Here is a 27,721-nt window from a genome sequence, read left to right on the forward strand (position 1 = left end):
TTTGAGATGAATCGGCTAATTGGTCCATCTGGTTTAGTAGGGTGGGGATTCAATTTTCAAAGGTCTCTCCCTGCTATTTAGATCCTTTTTTAAATTTGGAGATGCCAGGGATTAAACCTAGGAAGTATGCACCTCAGCTATATGGCCTATTCCTTCTAACTTCTTCAACTTCTACGTCTAGTAACAGATTCAAATAACTTGCTTTTGTGCATGAATAATGTGACAGCACAATGAGCAATGTGAGATTCCGCACAGAATCACACACAGGTAACCAGACAGGGACACCTGTGTTCCCCAAAGATTACAGAAACTGTGTGGAATCAAAGCTCACAAACATTACTTTTTGGCCTCTAGGTGTTTTAAATTTAATTTACTACAATTCTTTACAATCAGCCATAATGATGGGAACTGAAGCCTAAAGCAGTGAAATTCAAGCTGGTGGTCTATGCCTGGCATTCCCTGGAGGGTTTTCAAGAAAGAAAGAAAGGTAGCCAATGGGCATAAACATGGTACCAGTCCTTGACATTCTGTAGGAAAAAACCCTGCTGGTGCCACACATCAGATAGCTTAAGAATAACTGGTCTAAAACTTCTAGAGGACTGAAGTTCCCCAGAAGCTGTCCTCTGTGGGTCAGGGGTGCCCCTCTTTGCTGAAGGAGAGGATGCCATCTACGAGGATCCGACAATCCCTTCTTCTATGATAAATGTTTGAACCGTGGTGCTGGCCATATTCAAAAATCATATACAGTATCCCTACAAGACAAACTTCTAAAGCAGTAGTTCCCAAACTTTGGTCCTCCAGATGTTTTGGACTTTCAGAAGATCCAGCCACTTGGCCAACTGTCAGGAATTGTGGGAGCTGAAGTCCAAAACATCTGGAGGACCAAAGTTTGGAAAACACTGTTCTAAAGGGTACTTGGTTACTGAAGATAATAACCAAAGCTAGGTAACCAGATAGGTACATCTTTTGTATTCTTGTTTGAAAGCTGGCCTTTGCTAGCATTTAAGCAGAGACTGGCTTCCACAGGAGGAACTTCTCAAATATCCCATTTACTGCTGTTGTCCCTGCCCTACCCCACAACTGTATACAGACATTACACTCCAAAACTTTATGCTTACAACAAAGTGCCACCCCTGCCTGCTTACGCAAGAAGAGTAGCGTGCACTCTTAAAACCAACATCCCTGCCTCCCCACAAAGCAACAGAAAAGGTGACAAGAACCGAAATAACTGCGCACCCACACACACACCTGGACAAGATTACTGAAAGTCATTCTACCAGTAGACAAACAATCCTCTTATCTTTATGCTTCACAGTGAGGATCTTGGTTCCTTCTGTCTCTAGAGGGCATGAGGCCAGCATGTATATGCACTCACACAATCACACACAGAAGTGGGGTACACTCTCAACTTACAGCAAAAGGGTTGTAGGGGGCAGTGACAGCAGGTCTGCGGACTCCAGTTCCAGAGGGAAGCATGGATAAGCCTGTCGAGAAGATGCCCAGCGCATTGAGATTAAGTCCAGGGATGAGATTGGCTTGTTGCTAAAAAAAAAAAAAAGCACAAGGAAAAATAGGAAACATTAAAGCAAAGTGAGTTGGGAGTGAAGTATTAGGCCACATAAATTTCATGCAGTATGGTCTGAAGATGTTTTAACACTCTCTCTGGGGCACTCAGAACATTCTAATGTCTCCACCTTCATCTGCCCTCACAGGGACTACTTGCTATTATCAGTATAGCAAAGATAAAAAGTTTTGTACAATACTTTGTACAACAAACAGAAAAAGAGAAAGAGAAAGACTAAGAGAACTGGAGGAAGAGAAGCTTACATTGACTGCCACAACATCATTTTCATAGGCTTCCCGTAGCTTGTTCATGATCTCTGCTTCAGCATTGGAGCAGGCCTCAATACTACCCTTCACGGTGATAGTCCTCTCAGGGTTGTAAATGGTTAAATCCTGCAAACTGGACAATTACAAAGGAACAATTGCAAAATTCCTTCCAAACAATAATATTTCCTCTGGCATTTATAACTTGCTTTGCGATAGACAGTGCAAGATAAGCAATATATTGTTTATCAATTAAGTCCAGGAAGATAAATATGTTCGGGGGGGGGGGGGGGAAACAACCCTCTTTAAGTTGAAAGTCAATGGGTGGAATCCAATTATTTTCAGCTGAATGCAATTTTGCTTCACATGTATTATTATTCTTATTTTTGACTACAACTTCCTGATTCCCACTTGGGACATGCTGCCTGGGAAGTTCTGAGTGTTGTGGTCCAAGCTTTGCTGCAGCTCCTCTCACTGTACTGGATAAGAGAGGCTCTCCCAGTCTCCAGGAGAGGCTCTGGAACTGAACTTTGTGGATAAGCAATCTTGAAATGTCCCAGTTCAGAAGGGTTGCTTCCAGTTGGACAGCTTTTAACAAGAATTAGCAGTGGATGTTATGCTGTAAATTGAACTGCAACTGACTTGCATTCTACTGAAGATTCTGAACTTTCCATCCCATTATATTCCATCCATGCCAGTTGCTGTGACATAAGAAGGGAAACATTGAAAATATTAGTGAAATACCACTTAAAGGATAAGAGTGCTATATTACTGTAACACTATAATGTCATAATGCCATATTTTTAATGAAAGGGGGACCATTTCCAGCAACTATAATCATATTTTTGAAATGATGGTGAGAAGACAGGGTTCTTTTGAAATTAGTATTACAACCTTATATTGCTATAGCATTAAACACTCTTTCATTTAAAAGCTGTATAATACTATAACACAAAAGTGCTGTTTTCAAACATTTGGGATGAGAGGAACATGTTAATTGCAGTAGCTAAAAAGCCCCCCCCCCCCAATATTCTCTTTGAAAACTAGCATTTTATGGCATTATAATGTTATAGCATCCATTGTGCTGAACCAAGAAGTGGTACACTGGGCAATGAGATTCTACTTCATTTGGTCATTGGTACTCACGGAGAAATTGTGATCTTGGTCCCTGTGTCCTGCTCGATTTTCTTCAAATTTCGTCCTTCTTTGCCAATCAGTCTCCCAACCAAGCTATTGTGTGCTAAGATTTTCAAAGGAATCTCTTCAGCTCTGAAGGATGTGGAAAAAGTTACATTTTCTTTCACATTACTTTGCCCCCAATTTTCCTTTTTGAATTATGTACCCTGGCTAAAATACAAAGAGCTTTCAAAATCTTGTGGAGACACAGATTGCTGATCACTTCCCTTTGGAGAAGACAATGATATATCTTCTATGATGCACATATATAGGCACAAACATACACACAGTCTCAACAATGTAGAGGATAATCATAATCATCTGCAGCCTATATGAAGTCCCTAAAAATGGAAGGCTTTTATAAATATTCAAGCCACCCACATTGTCTCTTCAGATGCAAAATCAGAAGCTAAACTGTGAAACAAAAACATTTCTCACCATTCCCTGGTTTTACAGTGTTCTGTCTAAAGCTGAATAGTGGCATAAATAGAACACAATTGTTGTGAACTGTAAGATGGGCACTGTGGCCACGGTTTAACAGATGAGCTACCTGTAGTGGGTTATGATGGCGCAATAGCTATAAGAACCCTCTTCTTTAGCTCATTTCAAGAGATTTACAGATCTGCTACCTGAAGACCAGAAAAATAGGGACAGAAAAGAAGCAGGAGGAAGGCCGAGCTGAATTATACCACAGCCAAACCTCCTGCAGAACAGGGACACAGGCACAATGCTGATACAAAGTTAAGACAAGACTAGGGTAGCCCTAAGTAATTTCTAGTATCTTTAGTCTAAGAAATTTTGGAGTCAACACAAACTATGTGTTGACGTAGGTGGCCCTAAGCCAACTATACCACATAGGGTTATGCTCTTCACCCGTGAAACATCTCAGATCAAGCTAAGTTAGTTAACTACGTGCTTTGTTGTTTTTGTTTTTGTTACAGCAAAAAATCCTTGAACATGGGTATGAGAAATTAATTATAGCTGGAGATTGGAATGGGGTTATTAACCCAATTATAGATATATCTTCACATAAGAAAAAAAAAATACCAAGGGAAACTTCCCCAAAGTGCATTTGACCTGATACTGGAGTTGAATATGGAAGATATCTGGTGAATAACCCATCCAAATGATACTGATTTTACTTTCTTCTCGGATAGATACAGATCCTGGTCAAGGATCGACCTTGTATTAATATCTAAACTACTGTATAAAGAAGTTCAAAAAACAGAAATTCTGCCTAGGTTGTTATCAGACCACTGCCCAGTGAAACTAACATTTACACAAATTAGAAGAGAATACTCATGGAAATTAAAAGAATACCTATTATCGGATGAAGAAATAGTACTTAAAGTAAAACAACAGTTAAAATTTTATTTTCAGGAAAACATGTCAGATAATCTGGAAATGCATACAATATGGGATGCAAGGAAAGCAGTAGCAAGGGGCCTACTTATACAACAAGAAATTCGGAAAAGGAAGGAAAGGGAGAAAATAGAGAAAGAGCTTACTGGGAAGTTTATACAAAAAGAGCATGAAATAAAGAGATTCCCTCAAAACGGAAAAATAAAACAAGAATGGCAAAAGCTAAGATACAAAATAAACCCAAACTCCATGCATGAAATGTTAAATAAAATTAAATATATAAAACACTACCATTTTGAAAACGCAAATAAAGCGGGGAAATGGCTTGCTAGGAAATTAAAGGAAGATAAAGAAAAGAATCTGATAGTTAAATTAAAAGCAAATGGAAAAGAATATACACAGCAAAAAGAATTAAAAGATATTACAGCAGATTATTTTGAGAACCAATTTCAGGCAGAAAAAGAAAATTTGAAACGTCAACAAGTTATTCAAGAATATTTGAAAGAAGAATGAATTCCCCAAATACTGTACCTGCCAAATCTTTAGAAGAATTAAATGCTAAAATTACTATAGAAGAAAAGATGTACATCTTCTTGATAATATACATGTATAGATTTAGTACAAAACCTGTTTGTTCAGTATCCCAAATGTCGCTGAACTGCAACTCCCATCTACCTTATCCAGTTTAGCCAATGGTGAGAGATGAAAGGATATTCAGTCAAACAACATCTGGAGGACCCTAATGTGCCCACTCCAGTCTAACCAAATATTTCCATATCTGAACTGTCAGCAGATCTCCTAAATCTTATATTGGCCACCCTGTCCCAAAAACATTCCAAGGAGTTGTTGGAAATTCATCTTTAGACCTAATTAGTATGTGTTCTGAGTTCTGACTCTCTGAAGCAGAAGTGGGTGAACTGTGACCTTTGAGGTGTTGGACTGCATCTCCCAACATTCCTCTCTGTTGGCTATGCTAGTTAGGGCTGATGGAAGCTGCACTTCAACAACATCTGGATGGATACAATTTGCCCACTAGCAACTTGTCATAACCTAGACAGTGTACTACTCTTCTGAGGTCTCCTGAGGGAACTAATGAAGTCTCCTAGCTTTCCACAGTTGCCCACTCCTGTTACATAGAGAGGGAGAAGAAGGGACATAGGGTCTATTAATTGGTATTCAAAAATGCAATAGCATCTTTTTACTACACACTGATCAGGGTGATGATCTACTTTTCAGTGGGTTTTGCCCCCAGCTGAAGTCTGAGATCCACTTATTGGAACCTGGTACAAAAGACATAGAATTAAAAGAATTCCTGGGCCCGGAATCTGTATTTTAGTGCGAGGATCAAATGGAGTTCCTATCCCCTCTCATAAAAATCTGGATTATTCCTGCCCCTCCCTCCCAGCTATCAGCAATACCATTGGTTATATAATTTTTATATCAGCAATATAAAAACAGCATGTTGCTGTTGTTATTGTTACTGCTATTCAATTAAGAGTTAGAAATCCTTGTTGATTTACTTCAAATTATCTAGGAATCTACTAGTAGTTCCTGGTCTACTTCATGCACTCCATGCCCCAAATTTTACAAAATCTCTGTTCCATCATGTAGATAATTTCAGGCTTCTTTTGTTTTATTGGGGGAGGGGGAGAATTACTCTTCAAACTGATTATTCTCCTCCTCTGTCTAAACGAAAATACCAAAAGAATATCCACTTTAGACACAGCATAATAAAGAGCAAGATGATAAAGGGCGTGGGTTCAAAGTCCTTCTCTGCATAAACAGTACGAGCCTTCATAATATCAAAGATTTATTACTTATGGTGCTACAAGTCTCTTTCCTTTTGTGTGATTAAATAAAACTACTGTTCCATTTCCCACTTTACCTACCAACACTTGAAATACTCACGATTTTGTTTCTTCAGCCTCCTTCTGCATTATATCAAGTATCATGCGACATGCTTCTGAACATCCTTCTGGGGTGGCGTGAATGGTGATTGGTTTTTCTGCAGCACCAGCATTTTCCTTCCGATGAATGTCTACCCTACAGTAACAAAGTCCACACAAAGAAATCTGCTAGGGGTCAGAAAAAGGTGCCTGAAGCTGGCACCCTAACATAACAGCAAAGTAACTACACAATGCAGTTTAAAAGCACTTTGAAACTACAAACCATCAGCAGAGAATTCATCTTCAAACCCATACTGAACCAATACCCAAAGATAAGATAAGCGTTAAGATTTAGAGAGCACATGAAATGACAATAATCGTTGTTCTTATTTGCTGTCAAGATGACTTATGCTGGTTCTATGAATGAAAGACCTCCAAGAACTCTGGTCAACAACTGAGGTCTTTCAAACTCAGGGTTGTGGCTTCCTTAACTGAAACAATCCATCTGTATTGTGGTCTCCCCGCTTTCCCCGCTGCCTTCCACTTTAACAAGAATTCTGTCAAACTATGGTCTGCAATTATATAAGCATGTCTCTGACTCAGATATTCCTTCCTCCCACATTTTTGATTCCTTTCCAGACTTCCTGGTTCATAACAAAATCATAGTTTGCTGTTACATCTGAACAAGTAAACTACTGTCTGCTCTTATCCTCCAAACCAGAACTGGGAATCATCTTCAAACCATCAGCTATCCAAAATTAATTTTGAGGGCCAGTGGAAACTAGTTTGTATATAACAGCAAATGATGGTTTAAACCAAACAAAGGAAGAAAATGAGCATCTGAGTGCTCAAACACAAAGCTTCTCCATGTTGCATCAACTCATGGTGATCTAGTGTGATACGGTGGTTACAGCATCAGACAAGAGCCAGAGAAGGCCAGGTTGAAATACCTGCTCAGCCATGAAGCTCAGGAGGTCACCCTGGGTTGTTCATTCTCAGCCTAACTTTCCTCACACAGTTGTTTTGAGAATAAAATATTTAGTGAAAGGCAATGACAGCAAAATTTTCTTCCAGTTTAGATGCTATAAATGTACCTATGAAATGTTTTAAATTATCAGATTTCCCTTGAGTCACTAGTTTAATGGTTCCTAAATGTAGGCCTCCAAAGTTTGTTGAGCTTCCACTTTCAAAAGCCTCAGCCAGTGTGCCAAGGATCATGGATTCATGTAGTCCAGCAATATCTGAGGGTGCAATTTTGGAAACCACTGCACAACATATACTGAAGTGCTAGAACCCAAAATAGTAAGCCTTAACTTATGTGATGTCTACAAAAATTACAAGTTAAATAAATTACTAACATTATGTATAGTAAATAAGAAGATCATCTCATAAATATATGTTTGCTGCGCCAGGGAACCACAGCAGACAAACCGAGTGGTCCCCCGGCACAGCAAAAAGAACCCACAAAAAGTGGGTTCTTTTTGCGGCACGTTTATGACGCCGCAAGGCGCCAATAGCACACTTGCAGCATCATTTCCACGCTGCAATGTGCAGACGCTAAGCGTCCGCTACGTCAAAATGGTGCGCCCCTTCCTAACCCTAGTACGTGCCAAGCACGTACTTTTTGGCGGTGTGTAACCCGCCTTAGTTTTCCTGCCAAGTGAATCTCTCTTTCCTAGGAAGAATAAGACTCCTAGGAGAATAGATCTCCATGGAGCAAAATATAGATGAAAAATGAAAATTGATATGCTACCATTTGGGAACACAACTATCATCTGCCTTGATCCAGGCCTCGAAGGTAGAGAGGAACTGCTGGACCTCTTACCCTTTCCCGTCACCACTCCCTTCTCCTTCTGTGTCATGTCTTTTTAGATTGTAAGCCCGAGGGCAGGGAACCGTCTAACTAAAAAGATTGCATGTACAGCGCTGTGTAAATTTACAGCGCTTCATAAATAAAGGTTAATCATCATCATCATCATCATCATCATTTACACCAGAGCTTGGGGGGGGGTGAGTAATTACTTTTTTGGACTAAAATTCCCAGATTCCCCCAGCCAGTATTACCAGTGACTATGCTGGCTGGGAGATTCTAGGACTTGCAGTCCAAGAAAGTAACTTCCCAAAGCTCTGGTTTAAACAAAGGATTGACACATACATGCAACAGCCTCCAGATGAGAGTTAATATTTTCCCCACTGAATATACAGTATGGAATTCATAAGAATCAAGGAGACCACAGACAACTTCCCTGCTGTGCTTCCACCAAATACCAGGCAAACTGGTATTTGTGGTAGCACTGCAATGGTACTTTATGCTCCCAGTGTCAATGGTATGGGAGTACATCACATGTATAAACTGGCCCTAAGAATGTGTAGGATACATAATTTATTGGTGGTTTGACATCAACACAACATATGCACTATAATATTTAGATTTGGATTGTCAGTGGCCTCACAGAAAAGGAGAACAATGCACAGTCTTGAATGGCATCTTTGAGTATAGTTAGTGTGCTGTGGAGGCAGTCGTGAATTGCTCCCTGTGGGGATGACAGGCTGTCTGGAGGCAGCAGCTCCCCATGTAGACTAGAACATTCTTCTCTGTGCCACCATAACCCTCTTTCTCCAAAATAATTCAGTAGACGATATCAAATTTAAAAATCAACCCTATCTATGTGGTATGTCACATCAAGTAAGTTGTTTTGTGTAAGCAACTGTCATGCTGAGCATTTAAAGTTGCATTCACATGGCACCAGCTTCTTCCAAGCTGACCTTCAACAGTGCAGAAAATCTCTGGACAGTTTCCCAAATATACAGAAACAGTAGCTAGTGGATTCCAATAGTTGGACGGTGGGGGGTGGCAGCAAGAAATAAAGAAAAGAAAAGACTGACACAGGACTCCTATATGAATTAAACAGATCTGCTGGTCAGTGCTAGCATCTTGTGGCATCTTTATTTTTAGTATGGCAACAGAAAGGCAACTGCTTGGAAGCTTAAAACTGATTTAAAAGATACATCTGGGGATGGAAAAAATAAAGATTAAATTGCCCTGAAATAAAGTGGATGGTGGGTGACTGTACATCACAGTCTAACCAGGATTCTCTGTAAAAAAAACCCAAAATGGGTCTGAAAATGACAATATAACCATCATGGCTGCAGAAGCTCTAATAACCATCAAAACAACACTTCCTATAAATCTATACAAAATGCAGCAACACCAAATTAAAAGTTATCATAAGAGACATGGAGCTTCTGCCACATAATATATATCAGAGCTTGGCATTTGGTCCAAAATAAAACCCCAGGAAACCCCCAAACACAAATTACAGGGATGTAAAGGCTACAAACAAAGCCCATGTGGAAGGAAATTAAACCATCTGTGGTACTTACTTGGACTGGGTTTGCTTTGTAAGGTTCTTTATGGTCAAGCCCTCCTTTCCTATGATCGCACCAACAAACTGCGTGGGGACCAGGATCCGTAGTGGGAAATCGAGCTGTTTGGGCTGCGATGAGCCCCCAAGGGAGGGGCCCTGCTCCCTGGAAGAGTGGCCCCCACGCCGGGATCGCTGAGGGGGCTGAGGGGAGCTCACCTCGTCGTCTGGGATGTAGGAAATCTTGAAAGAATAGTTCTCAAACTGGTGACCACTAAGCTTCTCAATTGCTCTGAAACAGAAACAACACAGAACATCACTAGGGAGGAGTTCTTTTTGCTCTGAGACCCTAAAGAAAATCATGGTCAACAACACCTCTTGATTCCATTGCTCTCATTTCTTTCTCTTTGTGCTTGAGTGTTGTCAGAAGAATCATTGGCATGGGAATGGACACTCTCTCCTAATTTCAATTTTAGTTTTAACACTTGGGCATTACTGCCATCAAGAAAAAATTCATGAAGGACTTAACAGTGTTGGAGATACAAAGGAAGAATACAAAGCCCAAAAATGTTTCAGCCTCTACAGTCCTTCCTTAAAGCAGTATTGGATGGCAAATATCGCAGTCTTCACTTTCAGTATTTCCCACCTGCTTGGGCCTTTGGTACATTAATTTGTACCCCCTGCTTTAGGAACAAATGAACCAGCCAGTGCTGGAAAGCATGGACCTACAACTGCTCTGTCTAGTCTGGACCTCACAGTTTAACACATAAAAATGATATAGACCGCAGTCTAACCAGATATGCCTCTTCCCCAACCTAGCACTCCCCAAATATGTCTTATAACAACTCCCATCATCACAACAACATATATTAGTTTGGGATGGTGGCAGCTGTGGTCCAAACCACCTAGTAAAAGCCAAGATGGGAAAGGCCTCCTTAAAATGGGGTGTTTTAGCAGTATTTTAGGCAGCTTTCAGAATTTCAGCTTAGAGATTTTCACTTCACTGGCAAAACAATAAAACAAAATAAATCTTATTCTTACATATCAGTCCTTTAAGAATGCACTATGCAATGTTCATTCATCAAGAACAAAGACTGCTTCATATGAAAGTAAGAGGAAATGGAATGCCAGAATTGTTACAGACCGTTTGATCTTGATTCATGATAGCAGTTACTTGCTGGAAAATGCAGATAAAAATTTTCGCAGGTAAGCTTACTGTAGTGAAAGATTTTTCCACTGCACATTGGAAAATAAAGTACTTTACATTCTTTAGTCAGAATACATTTGTGTGGCTTGATCTGAAAACAGGGCAGAGAATAGGATAAGTAACTTTTCAGATTTCCACTGTATAGTACTGAAAGTTCCTTTGTAAACATGAGTTAAATGTACTCGTATATTTTAAATGTATCATTACTTATGTGAGGGATGGAGAATTATGAAGGGCTGGGGTGTGCGTGTGTATTAGCTCCCAGGAGACCTTAGAGAGCTGAACACAAACACTCACACAAAATCATTTTTCCCTGCCAAATGCTGTCTATAGGAAGTGCTCTCTACAAAAGTGACCCAGGTGGCCTTATGCAGCTACCTGTGGCTTAAGCATTATTTTTAAATAATACCTTAAGGGTGTTCATTGTGATTTATTATTCATTAGGCAGGTTGTGAATTTTTTTAAAATAAAAACAAAGGCATGCCAAGGATAATTCGGAACCACTAATGGAGTCAATACTAGCCTAAATCAAGCTAATGTCAAATGAGATGGTAGCCCCAGCAAAAACAAATGGGACGTACAACATTGTCAACTAACATGGGACTTACAGCATGATCTTAAACATGCTTACTCAGATGTAAGCGACAGTATGGTGAGTGGGACATATTCTCTTCCTTGTATGGGTGTTTAGGATTGCAGCTGGATTTTATTCTTCCGCATTTGTGGGCATTGTCATCTATCTGTATCTATATCTATATGCAATAAATAAAGAAAACCTCATTCTCTCCTATGGCCCCATTTTGCTACCTGGCATCCTCCAGATGTATATGACTGTGATTCCCATTGTCCCTAGCATGAATGCAAAAGCTGTACTGTGTACACAAAGGTGATGGTAACATTTCCCAGCTCCAACTTTGATATAAAGTCCTCATGGTCAAAGAAATGTTGCTTCCATTGTCTTTGCAACTGTTTATTGAAAGTATGTGGCCCCTCCTGTGTAGCATTCCAACTTCACAAGAATTACTCAACCTGGCCTTCTTATTCAGAGAAAGCTTTACTTTATTGGCATCAATTCCAATTCAAATGTTCAGAAGAGAATTCAGGTAAGTAAGTACAGTATGCTGAAGTTTGTGATGCAGGAGCAGCAGCAGCAGCAAGGAAACATTGTGCTCTGCACTGATTTTGCTGCAAATGCAAGGAAAAACATCCAGAAGATATCCCCAGGAGAGGAAAAATCAAATATGAAATATAGGAGGGGTGAAAATTACATTTAAAGCTGCCACTTACACTTTTGCTTCTTCCTTTGTTGCATATGTAACATTGACAACTGCTGTCTCTGATTCTGTATTAACTACGGGAGGGGGGGGGAAGGGAGGAGAAAGAAACACATGCTTGGGTTACCATGTGGGAGGACGTCAAGAGAGAAGATCTTACTCAGAATTATTTTCATTTTTCATCACAATACAGATTGCCTTCTAGAACTGTGCAGTCACAGAGACTTACATGGTCATCTTGTCCCAAAGACTTTACTGACTAATGCTATGATTTTGAGAATCAGTGAGAATGGATTTCTGTTGCCTTGAAAGATTAAAATGGTGGCAAGGATTGTATCTGTCATCCTAGCATTTGTTAAGAGATCACATAGAACCGTGCCATAATCATATTAGAAAATATGATTTATTCCCCATAAAAAGCTCATAGCCAAGCAACAGGGGCTATCTTAAATGTCTGTCCTGCCCAAGATATAGCTTCAGCTGAACCCCACTCGCTATCAACACAAGACATTAGAAATATCCCATCCCAGGCTTTGGCTTGACTATCATATGTATAAAATTGTCTGTGGTTTTGCATCTGCAGTATATGAAAACAGCAGAATAAGCTGCCACCATATTTGGAGGCTATGTTTGGGATGGTCAGACTTAGAATACAGGCTATACATTATACACAAAATCCACTTCTAGGGAGCCCTTGGTAGGAAACCCTAATCATTCACCCAAGTGAACATATGCACTTCTGTTAATTCACATTAAAAACAAGTAAACAATATACTTCCAAAAATAATGATGCAGTTCTACTGGCTATGAACAAGCAGATGGCTCATTCGACAAAATACAGACGTCTTCTATTTTTCCTACAGCTGTAGCCTGCAATCCATCTTTCAACATCTAAATGCCCACAGAACTAGTTGGCTGGTAATTATCTTCCATCATCTCAGACGCACACATCTGAGCAACTAAGTGTCATCGAGTGATGTAGATAGCACAGGAGAAAAGGCCAGAAATATGGAAAATGCTGAACTATCATAATCTGAAGCTCTAAATCATTGTATCAAATCACTGCATCATCTCTGTTATGTGGGGGCTGTGCAGACCGGCCATTAAGGCCAGCCTTGGGGTGGAGTCAGAGTGTGACATCCATACGACTCACACCCCGACTCTGCCCCATAGTGGTGTGATGCCACGCTCTGCTCCACAAGGTAGATGGTGTCACAGCGTTCCTCTGGTGCTGCGTTTACACAACACAGTGCCAAAGAAATGCCTTAAAGCTGCGGCACCGCAGCTATCACACCCTTTCCAGGGTGCAAAAAGGAGCCACTTTATGCAGCTTCTTTTTGTGCCCTGGAAAGGCTAGATCAGGGCTGCAGTATGCAGTTGCCGCAGCCCTAATCTGCGCATATTCCAGAATTCTGGAATACGAAGGAAAAGGTCTACAGGTCTGTCCAGCCAGCAGCTTTTCAGCGCAAACATGTGAGAGAGAAGTTCTTTGAATTTTCAAGCAGAGAAACAAATTAATTTCCTTTTTTAAATTGCTTTAGTCCCAGTCAGTTCACGGCCATTGGAAGTGTGGCAGTTTTTACAGTATATACAGATCACCTGTATGTCACCTGAAAGCACTGCATGATTCTAACAATGTCACTTTCCTTCCCTGCATGCTTTTCTCCTCCTATTTTTGCTTGGGGACAATGTCAGAGAGCTTTGAAAGCTAATGTAATTAATTTTGTACCCTTCTGGTTGGCCTGACAAAGGTATTACTATAATATGGACTTTGGACCTTGCTATGGTCAACAGAGCCAGTCCTGCACTTGTAAGAGTAATGATATCTCTTGTCCTTTGAGAAAGAAACTGATTACAATGACCCTTTCCAGAAGGTAGTCAGATAAATTGCACTCAGCATGGGAGAAAACTCCTTCAGAAGATTTGAGGACAAGAAACAGGATACTGCCAAGCACACATTTCCAATATATTTAAGAAACCTTCACATATAATGTTTACAATGGACATGCAAGGATTCATGAATAGCAGGGCATGTGCTCCCTCAGCCATTTAGTTGCTGGGAAAGGGTGCAGGGTGATCAGGAACAAACAGCTGCTCTTCTGGAGCTGAGAACAAATAGCAACTATTTCCCTCCTAGGTCTCCAACAAGTACACTAGAAATCTGGGAAAACAGGTGGCTACAATTTTTGTCTAGCTCTTGTTAGAAGGTTCCTGGGCACCCTAGTTACTAAATTGCCAAGGTAGCCTTGGCCTTATCTTTGTAGAAGGTTCATGGGTTAGAAGGGAGGACTGTTTGTGAAGATACCGAATAACTCCATGTACAAGGATCATAAAAGGATATGTTTGTGTATGTGCCCTCAAGTCACCTGTTGACTTATGTTGACCCCATGAATTTAATATGGTTTTCTTAGGCAAGGAATATGCCAAAGTGATTTTGGCTGCTTCATCATCTGAAATATAGCCTACAGCACCTGGTATTCATTGGCAATCTCCCATTCAAATACTAACCAGAGTTGACCCTGCTTAGCTTCCAATATCAGATGGGATCTGATGCCTTTAGGGCAGTGATGGTGAACCTTTTCGAGGCCGAGTGCCCAAACTGTAACCCAAAACCCACTTCTTTATTGCAAAGTGCCACGTCCCTCTGGCTTTCTAGTAACAAACTCTGGCAAACTCTGTGCTGGGGAGACGGCACATGTGCCCACAGAGAGGGCTCTGAGTGCCACCTCTGGCACGCGTGCCATAGGTTCGCCATCACTGCTTTAGGGTATATAGGCCCATCTCATGTATGTGTGTAAAGTTTGTGCGTGTTTCCAACAGATTTCTGATTAATATTTTCTTCAGCTATTGCCCTGGGATGAGAACCTAGTACATTATTATGAAGGTGCTTCAAGTTCCCAATAAAAGTATTTCCAACACCATAAGGTCAGTGGCATAGTAAAATGCTGTATCTTATATAAAATGGCAAAATCAAGGTTTGCTTTTTGGAAATTTAAAAAATATATATTTTCAAGATGTAGATGGTGGAACCAGTGGATAAAAAATGTACAGATATGGAGGGCCAACTGTATATTACTCCAGAGTCCCGTGCAACATATGTTAAATAAGTATAATAGTCTCTGTGGAATGTTAACATCTTAAATCATGTGAAAGGCTTAAGAAACCTTAATAAAATCAGCAAAGAGAGAATGAGAATAGTGTTTTAAAAAATCCTTACCTTGTTCCACATTTTCTACTGTCCCATGTTGAGCTAAAAGACCATCTAGCACCTGAAAAGGAAATCAGATATGCAATATAGGAAAAAATGGATTGATGTGAATTTCCTACAATTAAGAAATCAATGGCACATATTTGTGCAAATGGCGGTTAAAGAACACCACACCATAATGAAACAGACTTTAATAAATTGTTCTTGAGCTCCAACAGCCAGAAATAGAGACAGGTATTTGTTCCACTGGAGACTTTGCACATAATTGCTCAAGATGGTTTGTCCTTGCCTTTTAAAAAATGGCCAGAACTATTTCCAGCATTTGTTAATGAGATCTTGGTATATCTCTAATCAAAAACAGTACCATTTAGGATAGATCCTTTTAAAAAGAGCACAAGCCTACCATCAGTCACCATTAACAACTTGGCCAATAAACCAGCTTTGTGTTCTGTATTCCCTAGAATAAAAAAATCAGAGCTAGACCTTTCCTTGGGTTCAGGCATATATCCTTTAGCATGAAGTGGGCGGGTGGAAGTGATATATAATCTGCCAGTTAGTGTCAGCACATGGTCCACTTAGACTGTCACCTTTTCTTTAATAATTGTCACCAATGGATTCTTCTGCAGAAAGGAAACTACTGAATAGCAGTGGAATCTCCAAAATACTATAAGCCTTCAGATAATGTAGGTTGCCCCCCCCCCCAACAGTAACAAAATAAACAGCTTGCTTTTTTTAAGCTAGGCAAGCAATGATAAAATTAATTCCTGAGAACCAGGTGTCTTCCTAAATACTCATGATTTACAATTTGGGTGGACTGTTCATAGGGACAAATTTAGTTAGGTAGGATATTCTGCTTCAGAGCATATGACTGGACACTAAAGGGTATTACAGGCTCTTCTGTCCCCTTCAACAGTTTGAGTGCATGAAATGCAATTCTTGGCTAACAGCCATTGCAGTTCCCCTTCAGGGAATGTTACATGATGACCCAAAGAGGAATAGTCACAACTTGCCAGGAAGCCCCTTTCCCAGAACTAAACATTTAAGCTGTCCTGAGCAAGCAACATCTGAAAGCTGGAATTCAGTCACCTGACTTACTGCCAGTGAGTCATTTTCCTAGCATATAAACTCCTATACAGAATCAGCGATGGGCCTTCTAGTCAAGAGTCATTTCATTGTGCTTGTAGGAATGATGACTCAGTAAAACAACAGCCACATCTTGTGATTTGTTTCTGGTGCTCTCCATCCAACAAGGAGAAACTAGCTACTCCTTTTGCCAGAGTTGGTACCATCAGGTCCTTCTCTCAAAACACCTGTACCTCTGAAGCCTTTCATTCAAAAAAGAGAAAGTGTGTGTGTGTGTGTGTGTGTGTGTGTGTGTAGAAAGACAGACAGACAGCAGTGATGACCCAAACTAGATACTGGTGCCCTAAAGTCCATGAATTGTTTATGCTGAGTAGATGTAATGGGGACCATGATCTGCACAACTGTAGGTTCACTGAGAGCTGTTTTATACAAGCCAGAACACAAGTTATGCAGCTGGGGTGTTCTGGGAGTTAACAGTTTTAAAAAATGAACTTTACTGGCTCTGACCTTAGTCCATATAATTCTGTAGTGTTTACATTAGCCAACACTGACCACAGCCTTGAAGAGGCCTGTAACTCTTTCAGACAAGAGGTTTACCTGATCAGACCTGAGCTAGAGTCCTTTTACTTCATGTATTTACAGAACAATATAGATGTCATATCCCACTATGTCTGCATCTGCACTGCAGAAATAATTCAGTTTGACACCATTTTAACTGCTGTGGCTCAGTGCTATGGAATCCTGGGATTTGTAGTTTTGTAAGATGTTTAGGGTGCCACAAGAAACTACTAATCCTAGGGTACCATAGCATTGAACCATGGCAGTTAAAGTTGTGTACAATAGCATTATTTCTGCAATTTGGATGCAGCGTATATTCCTGTGTTGTGGAGAGACACATTAAAGTGACAGCACAAGACAACTTTGTGGAAGGACTAGCAGATTAAAAACAAAAAATGGGATAACTGAGCCAGATGATAGTTCCCCAGCTTCCTGCAATTTTGGCAGAGAAAAAACAGATTGCTGGAACTAACTCACCAATTTTAAAAGTTCTTGGGGCTGCTGCAGCCAATTGAAATATTCATGTGTTTAAGTATGAACACCTCCCAAGCCCATCCATGATATACTGCATAGTTTAAGGGAAAGGGCATCTAGCTATTGCCAAAACAACCAGTGAAGGTTTCATACTCTGGAAACGAACCAGCTACAACACCCTGAATAACTTTAGCATGGGAATGTTGTAAAACAAAGAAATGATTAATATTATTTTATCTGTACACAGTGATAGTGAAGGAGAAACAAAGAAGTGCTAAAATATTTTGTCTACCTACCTCCCACTGTAAATGAGGAGGGATGTTCCGGATTTGTATCTTCCTGCTCCTGTAAAGAGAAAGTCCCCAAAAGCAGAGATTGCATGAGTAGGGATCAAAAACAGGGAATGACTTTTTCACTTAAAATGTAAGAAACCTGACTACAGCTGAAAGACAATGAGCTAAACTAGGACATCATGGTAATCCCCTTTAAATTACAGGAAACTTCTTAAGAGAGTGAGGAGCTTCATTAGAACCTCCTTCCCCAAACTATCAGGGACCACACTTTACAGGGTGGATTTGATTTAAGTCATGATTTAAATCACTATTCAGAAAGTGATTTCCCCACCCACCTCAAAAGAGCACTCTTCTTCATTATAAGCGTAATACATATTTTACACAACTCAAAGTTACTGAAAACTCATTCTTGCTAGTATAATTTCAATATTTACCAGATGAAGGTTTCATTTTTAGACTAACAACTTGTCAGATTAGTTTTACACACACACACTACTTATTTGATTATACTATTAGAAATACATCACCTTATGAAATTATTGTGAAGTGAACTATCTCCAGTTTGTTTATTTATTTATTTGTTTATTTCACTTCTATGCCACCTTTCTCCCAAAAAAGAGACCCAAGGCAGCACACAATATTTAATAGTTTACTAGACTACTCATTCATATCTGGACAACATTTCTGATGTACTTTATCGGAAAGAGAAAATAATCATTACCTTAATAATAACAATTTAAATAGTTTAATTTAACTAACACAGTCAGCCCTCTACATTCACGGGGTTAGGGGGACAAAACCCTTGTGAATGTGGAAAAAACACAAATAACACACACATACCCCAGCAGCCATTTCCAGGGTGGCAAGGATTTGGGGAAGAGAGTTTTCCCTTCCTTTGGCTCCTGCTGCCCCGGAAAGTCTTGGAAGAAGTGTCTCCCAAGCCTTTCCAGGGTGGGAGGAACTTTGGGTTTAACCTCACGAATAACCAAAACCGTGAATGTCAAACCCATGAATGTGGAGAGCCGACTGTACAATAATCCAAAACCATGTAGAATATTCTGCTCAAAAGGTTTCAGTTTCACTTTTATTGTTTGCTCCTCCTTCCTCACACTTAGCTTCTTCTGCAGATCTATTCCACTCTCAATGATCCATGCACTGAATGTTTTGAAATTTAGCACTGAAGAGGTAAGGTGTTCTGTATACATAGATTTGCAAAAGAATAATGGGATTGTGATTTCTGCAGACAGAAATTCATAGGTTTGAGAACTTTAAAACCAAGCATTTACCATAATATCATCTAGATAAAAAAAAAAATTCCCAATAATTTTGCTGAAACCTCTGGAATTAATTTACCAAAAAATTTTAAACATTGCATGAATATACATTCTCATGCTACGTAATTAAAAACTAATCCCAATTTCATGATGAATAACCTTTGGACCATAATGTATCTTACACAGAAAACAACCTTTAGATAGATTTTATCTCAAAATTGTTTTAATTTTAAAATCTAATGTTTTTGATTAAAAAAACATTGATTCTTTATCCACCCTGACACTTTATCATCATTCCGCCACTTAATTGTGTCTCAATCTCTTCTCTGCATTTTTCTGTAATGTTACTGTCAAATTTCCAGGAGGCTTCAAATAATCCAAATCTATTCTAATACAAGCTACGTGTTCCTTGTTTATAAAGTAAGCCAGGTTGTTTTTTTTACTACTTCTGCTCTACAAAACTCCAATTGCTTGACAGTAATTTTGATATTGGGAGACTGGGAGGTGCTAAATGGAACAAAGGGGCTGAATTTGGCCTTTGGACAATGTATTGCACACCCATCCTTTACATGTAGCTCTCTGGAAAGGATTTGTGACTTCAACAAAGATTTGAAGAAACATGTTTTCTCTTTTGTTTCTTAAGCACAGCCAATCAGATGAAGAATCCAGCAACGCCTATCTAATTGTGAGTCTCAACTAAAGCAGGCCCAATGGAGATTTGATAAATCAACAATTATGTTGGTTCTATTGATTCAATAGGCTTATTCTAATAGAGACTAACAATTGGATCTAGGCCACTGAATACAGTTTTCCCATCTCCTCCTCTCCAGCAACAACAACAACAAAAAATGCTTAACGCCATCAGCGAATCACTCTCACCAAGTAAACACAGATTATGTTAGAAGAATAATCTAGAAGGCAAAGTCAATAATATTTAGATATTGTACAAAATAGCTGTTGGTAAAATGTATAGTCTGAAATGCATCAGTCTTTGCCTGCAGTAGTAACTCATGTTCAGGTGTGGTTTTGTCAAACCCTTCTCTGTCTAGATCGGTGATTCCCAAATGTTGGTCTTCCAGGTGTTTTGGATTTCAACTCCCTGAAGCTCCAGTCAGCTTAGTCAATAGTCAGGAATTCAGGGAGCTGAATTCCAAAACATCTGGAGGACCAAAGTTTGGGAATCACAGTCTAGATATCAACCAACTGCAGAGTAATGTATTCTCAGAAGTAAACCTCATAAAATTCAATGACACCCATTGTCATATAACTATATACTGGATTAATCATTCGACTTCACATTCTGGTCCATGTTTCAAACCATAAGCCTCATAAAGTGTATTTTTCCCTAATGAGCCATCTGAGACCCATTCTTGGGGAAAAGGTGGATTATAAATAAAGTCATTCATTAGTTGGTTAACAAGTACTATGTTGCTTGAGGAAGAGGCTGGGCATGGTATAATTCCTAGTTACAAACAGATTGTACTGTACAACAGAAAATACAATACTCTAGAACTCAAAGTAAGAATGGACATTCTGAAATTTGGGACAAGCTAAATTTTAGCAGTACATTTCAACTTACACTTAACTTGGTAGTCATAGCAAACTGGCAATAAAACTGAGATGAGATTGGATTGTAAATAAATATGAAAAAGCTGTTAGAATCAGCTCCCAGTAAAGATGATCCTGGTCACTAGACTGCTTCATACAACATTTTCTTTGAGGCATCACTTAGCAGGACAGAGATCATCGCCATCTTGGGTTTCAACATACACATGATTGGAACCCTAGGTATTAGGAGATATTTTTGTAAGGAGCATGGCAGGACTGCTTTCTTCTCCATTAATTGTGAAATTTGTGACTGAAATTAAGTGAACCATGGGAGCCATTGCATTGCTCATTCATAAAGCATGAGTCACTTCCTTTCAGTGGGGAAAAAGGCACAGCAGCCAGAGGGAGAAACAGTGGACCAAGTGTTCAGGTCGGACAGAATATTCCCATATGATTTGCCCCTGCTCTGGTGTTTGTGCAAGGCCTGGAGGTTTGGTCTGGGAAAGACAAAACCAACCTCATGTTGAAATAAGCACATTGTCTGCTAGGGGATTGCTGGTATTTCAAACATTGCACTGGACCTAGAGCAGAAGGTTGAAACTCTTGAGTGTACCACAGAAAGGTAAAATGGTTCAGGTGTAGGCATGTTAACTCTCAGAACTGCTTGGCACATGAGCATTTTTCTGCAGTGGTGTTGAAAAAACTGTAATGGACCCATATTCCACAGCTGTACTCAACACTCCCACCGGTGCATGTTTTAAAACTGCAATCCCTTCCTCCTAATAATGGAGCCAGTAAAGAAACTCATACACCATGTCTATATTGAGTCAAAATGGAAGATGCCAGTTCAGGTTCAGGATATGAGAAACTCATATCAAAACTTGGTATCACTTCTTGAATACTTTATATCCAAGATTAAATTGCATGCAATGAATCAAATTCCAAAACCTCCGTATGTTCTAAGTCTATTTGTTACAGTTATGTTTTCACTGAAAAACAGTGTTTGCTTATGTGAGATTATATCAACTCATGGTGGCAAACCCAAAAAAAAGCATATGGGTATTGTAAAGAGATGCAACCATGCATTCTTCAATCCAAAAAACATTCTAAAGGGCTACTCCACTGATAATTTCCATACACACACACACACACACTTGCATATAGAAAATTGCCACTTTCCTATAGGAAATGTCCACAGGACAAATCACACATACATGACATCCACTCCATGCTCCCAGAGCAAAACTGATACATGCTTGTTCATTATAAGTGCTTTCTTTCCATCGGGAGTAGATTGTCATCTGGTTCTTCCCTAGTCATATGCTCTGCCAAGTCTGTGCTGTTTAAATTGGAATAGCACTTCCTTTTCCTATGCACAACTGTTAAAGAGAGAGGTCCTGCACACTACAAAGTCAGAAGCTGAAACATTATCTACTCCTTCAGCAACTGGTAAGTGGCAGTCGGGGTCCTCACTGGACAAAGCTTCTCATCCAGCCTTAATATAAACCCAAAACCCTTATGAGATACCTAAGCCACTTTCACCTGCACAAGCCGGCAGAGGGCACATTATCCTTATTCACAATACAGTAGTCTGAAAAGCAACAGTCAACCTCTATCACAGTTTCCACACCCAACTCCTTTATGCAGTTCCACTGCTGACTTCCTCACGTGAACCAAGACACAAACAAACGAGAGTCACCTTCTAAGATTCATAAAGGAAGTGATCCATCAGAACCTCCCTTGATGCTCATATTAGAATAAAATGGAATTATGTGCTGTTGCCTGTACCTCAAGGGCAAAACAAACATGACAATCACTGGTGTCCCACCAGCACCCTTGTCTCATATTGGCATTCATAATGCAACTCATCCAAAACACACTATAGTTAGCACATGGCCAACCCACGGTGCCCCAGCTAATTTGTAAGAATTGTTGCCATCATTCTACCAGACTGCAAATGATGAATTAATTGACAACCCAATCTAAACTCATAAATGCATTTCCCTGTCTCTGTTACATTGTGGCTATAAAGAACTCAGCACTATCATTGGAGCCACCAACTCAGTAAAACAACCAATCTTCCAATTTATTAACTTGTCAGTGCAGGGCTGAAGAATACAGTATCAACAAAGCACTGGCTTTTTTTAAACCAAAGCAAGGGAAGTAGGGCGAGAGTGAGGTAAATATGTAGCAATTACATTAATTATATTATATAAATTATATTTTATTATGCACCAGTGAGGTGTAGTGGTTTGAGTGTTGGACTATAAATCTAACAGGGTTCAAATCCCTGCTCAGCCATGAAAATCCACTGGATGACCTTGGGCAAGTCACTGTCTCTCAGCCTCAGTGGAAGGGAAAGGCAAACCCCCTTTAAATAAATCTTGCCAAGAAAACCTTGTGATAGGTTTTATCACCTTATGGCCACCAGAAGTTGGAGCCAATTTGAATGCGTGCAATAAAAACAATAAACAATTAAAAAAAATCTGGAAACTGATGCCTCTAAAATATACACTTGTGCACAGCTGCAATGGTAAGATCTTCTGCTCACTGAACAGTGAGTCTGAGGAAAGTTTCTCTTTCCAACTTGGAGTGTAAGTTTTTATGCAAAAGTAAAAGCATGTAGGGTCCAATAATGTTGACCCTCAGTTAAATCCCACACCATAGGAATGTAATTTAAAAGGACATGCACACCTAGAAATACTAAACATTTGTCTAATACAAAATTAATATGTTGTACCACAGCCAAAAAAAGAGAGATAATCATGGAACATGATCACATCACATGACAAGAAGTATTTTCTGGATTACATTGTCAGTTTCTTTGTAGAAAGGTGTAATACTGTTCAGTACACAGAAAATTCTAATTTTCTGTTAGACCAAAAGTAGTCTTGGGTCTAAAGATTTTTTAGATGTGAGAGCTAGGGCAGATTCCCATTGTGTTATTGCCCTATGCCAATTAACCATTTGTTCCACCCAATTCTAACTCTCTAAACATCAAATTTACTGCTTTCCAACAAACATTTATAAACTGTACTAGTTGGATTCAGTTTCTCTGAGGACTGAATGAAACAACATTTCTTACACTCTGTTGGAAAGTTCCCCATAGTCTTTTAAAGATGCCATTTTTGATGGCAGATGTATGTTAATTTATTCTTTTGCGTAGAGTGGCCTATTTGTCCTACCTAAAATGTAATACAGAATTGCTAACCCATTATTCTGTGGATTAAATTATCAGTCCTATAAGAGTATTGCCAGAGTAGGTATGAGGAGGGGTATTTAGAGTTTTCAGCCAGAGAGAGTGTGTAAGTGTACCTTCAAGTTGTCTATTGACTTATGGTGACCCCATAAATTTCAGTGTTCTCTCAGACAAGGTATCCTCAAAAGTGGTTTTGCCAGTTTCCTTCTCTGAAATATAGCCTACAGCATCTGGTATTAATTGGCAGTCTACCCTCCTAACTAGGACACTGGTTGTGAAAAGGGCCTCTGTTAAAACTAATTGTTAAAAGAAGTAAGGCTGAAAAAAATGACATACCTTTTGTTTAGACTAGCCATAGAAGTATGACAAACCTCATCATGTTAGGCAGTTTAAGCATTTCCCTAACCAAAAATGCAATCCAAGCTACCATCCAATTCATACAATTATCTACTAACTTTGGCTCTAGGTGTCATTCTTCCTCCTGCCTTGTCCCCTTGTAAAAACTGACCTTATCACCTCATCTCCACACCCACAAAGTTTTGCATTCCTATGGATATTCTCACACACAGACTGCTACATAGGTTTTGTCACTGGACTTTCCACTCTACCTCATGCATATGAGGAAGTAGGCTGAAGTCTATGAAAGCTCATGCTATCAACTTTTCTCTTTCAGTTAGTCTCAAAGGTGATTCAGATTTCTTTGATTAATTTTAATTAATCAGTTAATCAGGTGCAAAAAACAACAACAGGTGAGTGGGGGGGTTAAACACTATGATTCTGTTCCCGTAACAAAATTCACAAGGGTCTCAAGTGCTGCCTACCAGTAGTTCTTGCTTTCTTTTGTTTTGCTTACCCATAGTAGCTCTCAGTGAGGTTTACTACGGAAAACAGAAAGCAAACAGTGAAGTTTGTGTGGTTTCGATCCAAAGTCATTTTCAATCTTGCCACAAGAGGGCAGAGAGCTCATTGTTTCAGCACAGGAAAGCATGGCTGCTGTAAGCGTGTTTTTACTACAAACAGCATTTATCCTTGATCCACACAGTTAGCGATTGGTTATTAGCTGGATTTTTGTCCAGAGGTTTCAAGTGACAATCATCATCACCATCACCACCACTGTCACTGTCACTGTCATAAACATCTGCTGGCAATACTCTGAAACAGTTGTGTTTACATCTATCCAAATGAAGGGATTATATTTTATCTTTTAAGAAGCCCTCATTTTTCAAGTTATCACAATGTATTTTAGTAGGCAAGGTCCTGAAAGGAATAGGAACACAGGGGGCCGTTTGCAGGATTTGTAGTCACCACTAACACCAAAACACAGTCCTATTCACCACTGAGTTTGCATCATACAAATTAAAACTGTCAGAGAAATTAGTGACAGCTAAATATACAGTCACCCCTCCACATTCATAGGGGTTAGGAGCCAAAGACCCAGCAGAAGAATATGTTATTCCCCCCCACCAACATGAATGATAAAGAGTCCTCTTCCACCAAGAGTACCACCCCAATTTTCTTTGCAACCTTGAAACACATAGCCTCCCCCCCCCATTTCCAAAGTGTCTCCACTTCCAATCTGATGTTAGCAGCCAGAGCTGTAAAGGATCCACTTTCTCTCCTTCTTCCCTTCCCTCCCGACCAGACAAAAGCAACCCTGTGCCTTCCCCACTTTGACAAACTTTGCATTCTCCTCATTTCCAAAGTCTTCCCATTCTGAATCTGATGTTTGCAGCCATCACCAAAAAGGAAAGGAAAGGTATTGCTTTTATCTGGCCTGGAGGGAGGAGGAGTGGAGAGAAGTTGGATCCTCTCGGGATGGCTGCAAACACTGGAGTCAAAGGGAAAGTCTTTGGAAATGAAGAGAATGCAAAGTCTGGCAAAGCAGGGGAATGTACAGTGTTGGTTTTGGCTGGCTGGGAGGAAGGGTGAGCAGGAGGGGGTGAAGTGATTGACCTTGTCAAGCAGCATTTACAAAGTTTCCAACAGTCAAAAACTAATCTGAAAGCAATGAATGTGGAGGGCTGACTATATTACTTGCTCTGAGTATGAATCACTAAATGGAGCCTTCATCTTCAGAGGCAGTCTATCTAAGTATCACTCATTCATGTATCAGAGTTTGGAAACATTATGATGGGATTGAGATTGCAGCTCCAATGATCCACCCATTTAGGAGATTCTAGAGGCGGCAATCTAAGCAACTAATATTCCCAGCTTTTGACTATGTATACCATTCAGTGATCATCACTACAAAGTAGAGATACCCAAATTATCTGTATCAACTTCCAGCAAAAGCATGGAGCCCCATCTGCTACTAAACATAATCTGCAATAATCCAATCAAGGCAAATGAATTGCTCTGGAGTTGTTATTCTGTCTTCACACTTACACGCCACCAACTCCTTGCTATTAATAAACCTTGCATGTGTACAGCATTTTTCTTTTAAGGAGAGGTACACATATGATGAACAACACAGAAAAAAACATTACAAATGTTTTCCTTCCATACATGAAGAGATACAGAAGATCTTACACCTGTATGGTACTAGTTACATTCACTGTAAATCCCTCTTCCAAAAGCAATTAAAACTGTCTGCACCTGGCCATTCCTATAAACACATGTATTAACACTGGACCTCAGAAAAGTCATTTTCTCTCCCCCCCCCCCCCCCCTGTAATTCCTAGCATCCCTTTGATATTATGGTTCACACCACACTTCTCACAGATGCTGGTGTACCTCTATATTGGGCCTAAATGCCAAGTAAGAAATGTATCATATGAAGAACAGCTACAATCCTAGCATATATACATATGCAAAACCACTGGAGCAAGAGGACTTTGAGTTACAGAGACAGGGAATTGGTAAACTTTCAGAAAGGGTCTCCCATGTTTCTGATTTCTGCAAGTCCCTTCAAGCCTTTCTGGCTGATTTAAAGTTTTTTTTATAAATCCTTTAAATAAGCAAATTTTTTTTCTGAAGGAGACAAATTATGCCATGTAATCTACAATTGTAGATTCAGCTAATTTTATGGAATATATTGTTTTAGTTTGATATTTTGTGCTTAATAATATGTTGGCTACTCTGCAGGTTATTACAATAGGAAGCAGGACACAGAATGACTTTAAAGAAAGAATTTTTAAAACCCAGACAAACAGCAGTTAAATTTATAGCATTTGTTAACACGAGATAGTTACATTCTCCACTAGCACAGTCAACTCACAGGTCAGACCCTGAGTGTTAAAGAATGGCTTTAACAGGATTGACCTAAGAGTTTAACATTACTTTCTTGCTGGACTTGATTTTCCTGCTACAAGTGTCATTCTTGATAGTGCTGTTTTGCCTGGAATATTGCATAAGATGGCTCAGGAGGGGGATAGGCCTATTTCCACTTCAGAGTTTGGAAAAACTGTTCTTTTTTTAAAGCAATAGCTTCCGGAATCCTCCATCTAGTATGGACAATGGTTTTCCAGCTATGTTTTTCTTGTTCTGTTTCATCATTCTGAGAATAAAGAGAGATGGATCCACGATCTGCCTTCTAGAAGCAGAAGGGCTCTGCTCTTGGAAGGTATTTTCACCCAATTTTATGGGATGTTTTCTCCAAGTATCACATTTCAGACTGTTCAAGCAGGGTCCCCAAACTTCATTGAAGCACTTTCAGGAGGTGACCATGAGAAAGAGAGTAGTAAGTCCACTTCTGTCCAGCAGTAAATTTGGATCCGACATTATGTTGTGTAGACTGTTCTTCTCAAATGATTTTCTTGCAAAGAGAGAGAGAAGGGTACCAGTGTTGCTTTCACATTTAAAGGAAAGGTGAGAGAAACAGTAGCAGTATAATGTTCAGCATTTGTTGTTGTTGTTATTTGCCCTTGAGTCAGTTCTGACTCATGATGATCCTGTGTATGAGACATCTCCACTGCCCTGCCCAATCCTGCAAGCCCTTACCCACAACCCCCCTGATTGAGTTTATCCATTTGCTTTGTGCTCTTCCTC

At 39.7% G+C, this 27,721-nt stretch overlaps 2 protein-coding genes across 3 annotated transcripts in view; both read right to left on the reverse strand.

The window, feature by feature from the left end:
• The window catches only part of C3H3orf70 (chromosome 3 C3orf70 homolog), a 362,205-nt gene that overhangs the window by 216,291 nt on the left and 118,193 nt on the right, over positions 1-27,721 (reverse strand). The window lies entirely within an intron of this gene.
• IGF2BP2 (insulin like growth factor 2 mRNA binding protein 2) overlaps positions 1-27,721 on the reverse strand; it is a 79,090-nt gene that overhangs the window by 22,853 nt on the left and 28,516 nt on the right. For both annotated transcript variants that reach the window (XM_042460547.1, XM_042460546.1), the window contains exons 3-10: positions 17,717-17,765; positions 15,315-15,366; positions 12,111-12,174; positions 9,636-9,908; positions 6,274-6,408; positions 2,974-3,096; positions 1,828-1,963; positions 1,414-1,542 (exon numbers count right to left, since the gene is read on the reverse strand). In XM_042460547.1, the coding sequence (XP_042316481.1) occupies positions 1,414-1,542; positions 1,828-1,963; positions 2,974-3,096; positions 6,274-6,408; positions 9,636-9,908; positions 12,111-12,174; positions 15,315-15,366; positions 17,717-17,765 (961 nt within the window). The remainder of the gene's footprint in view (positions 1-1,413; positions 1,543-1,827; positions 1,964-2,973; positions 3,097-6,273; positions 6,409-9,635; positions 9,909-12,110; positions 12,175-15,314; positions 15,367-17,716; positions 17,766-27,721) is intronic.

This window comes from Sceloporus undulatus, chromosome 3 (genome assembly GCF_019175285.1).
Source record: "Sceloporus undulatus isolate JIND9_A2432 ecotype Alabama chromosome 3, SceUnd_v1.1, whole genome shotgun sequence".
NCBI classification, from domain to species: Eukaryota; Metazoa; Chordata; class Lepidosauria; order Squamata; family Phrynosomatidae; genus Sceloporus; species Sceloporus undulatus.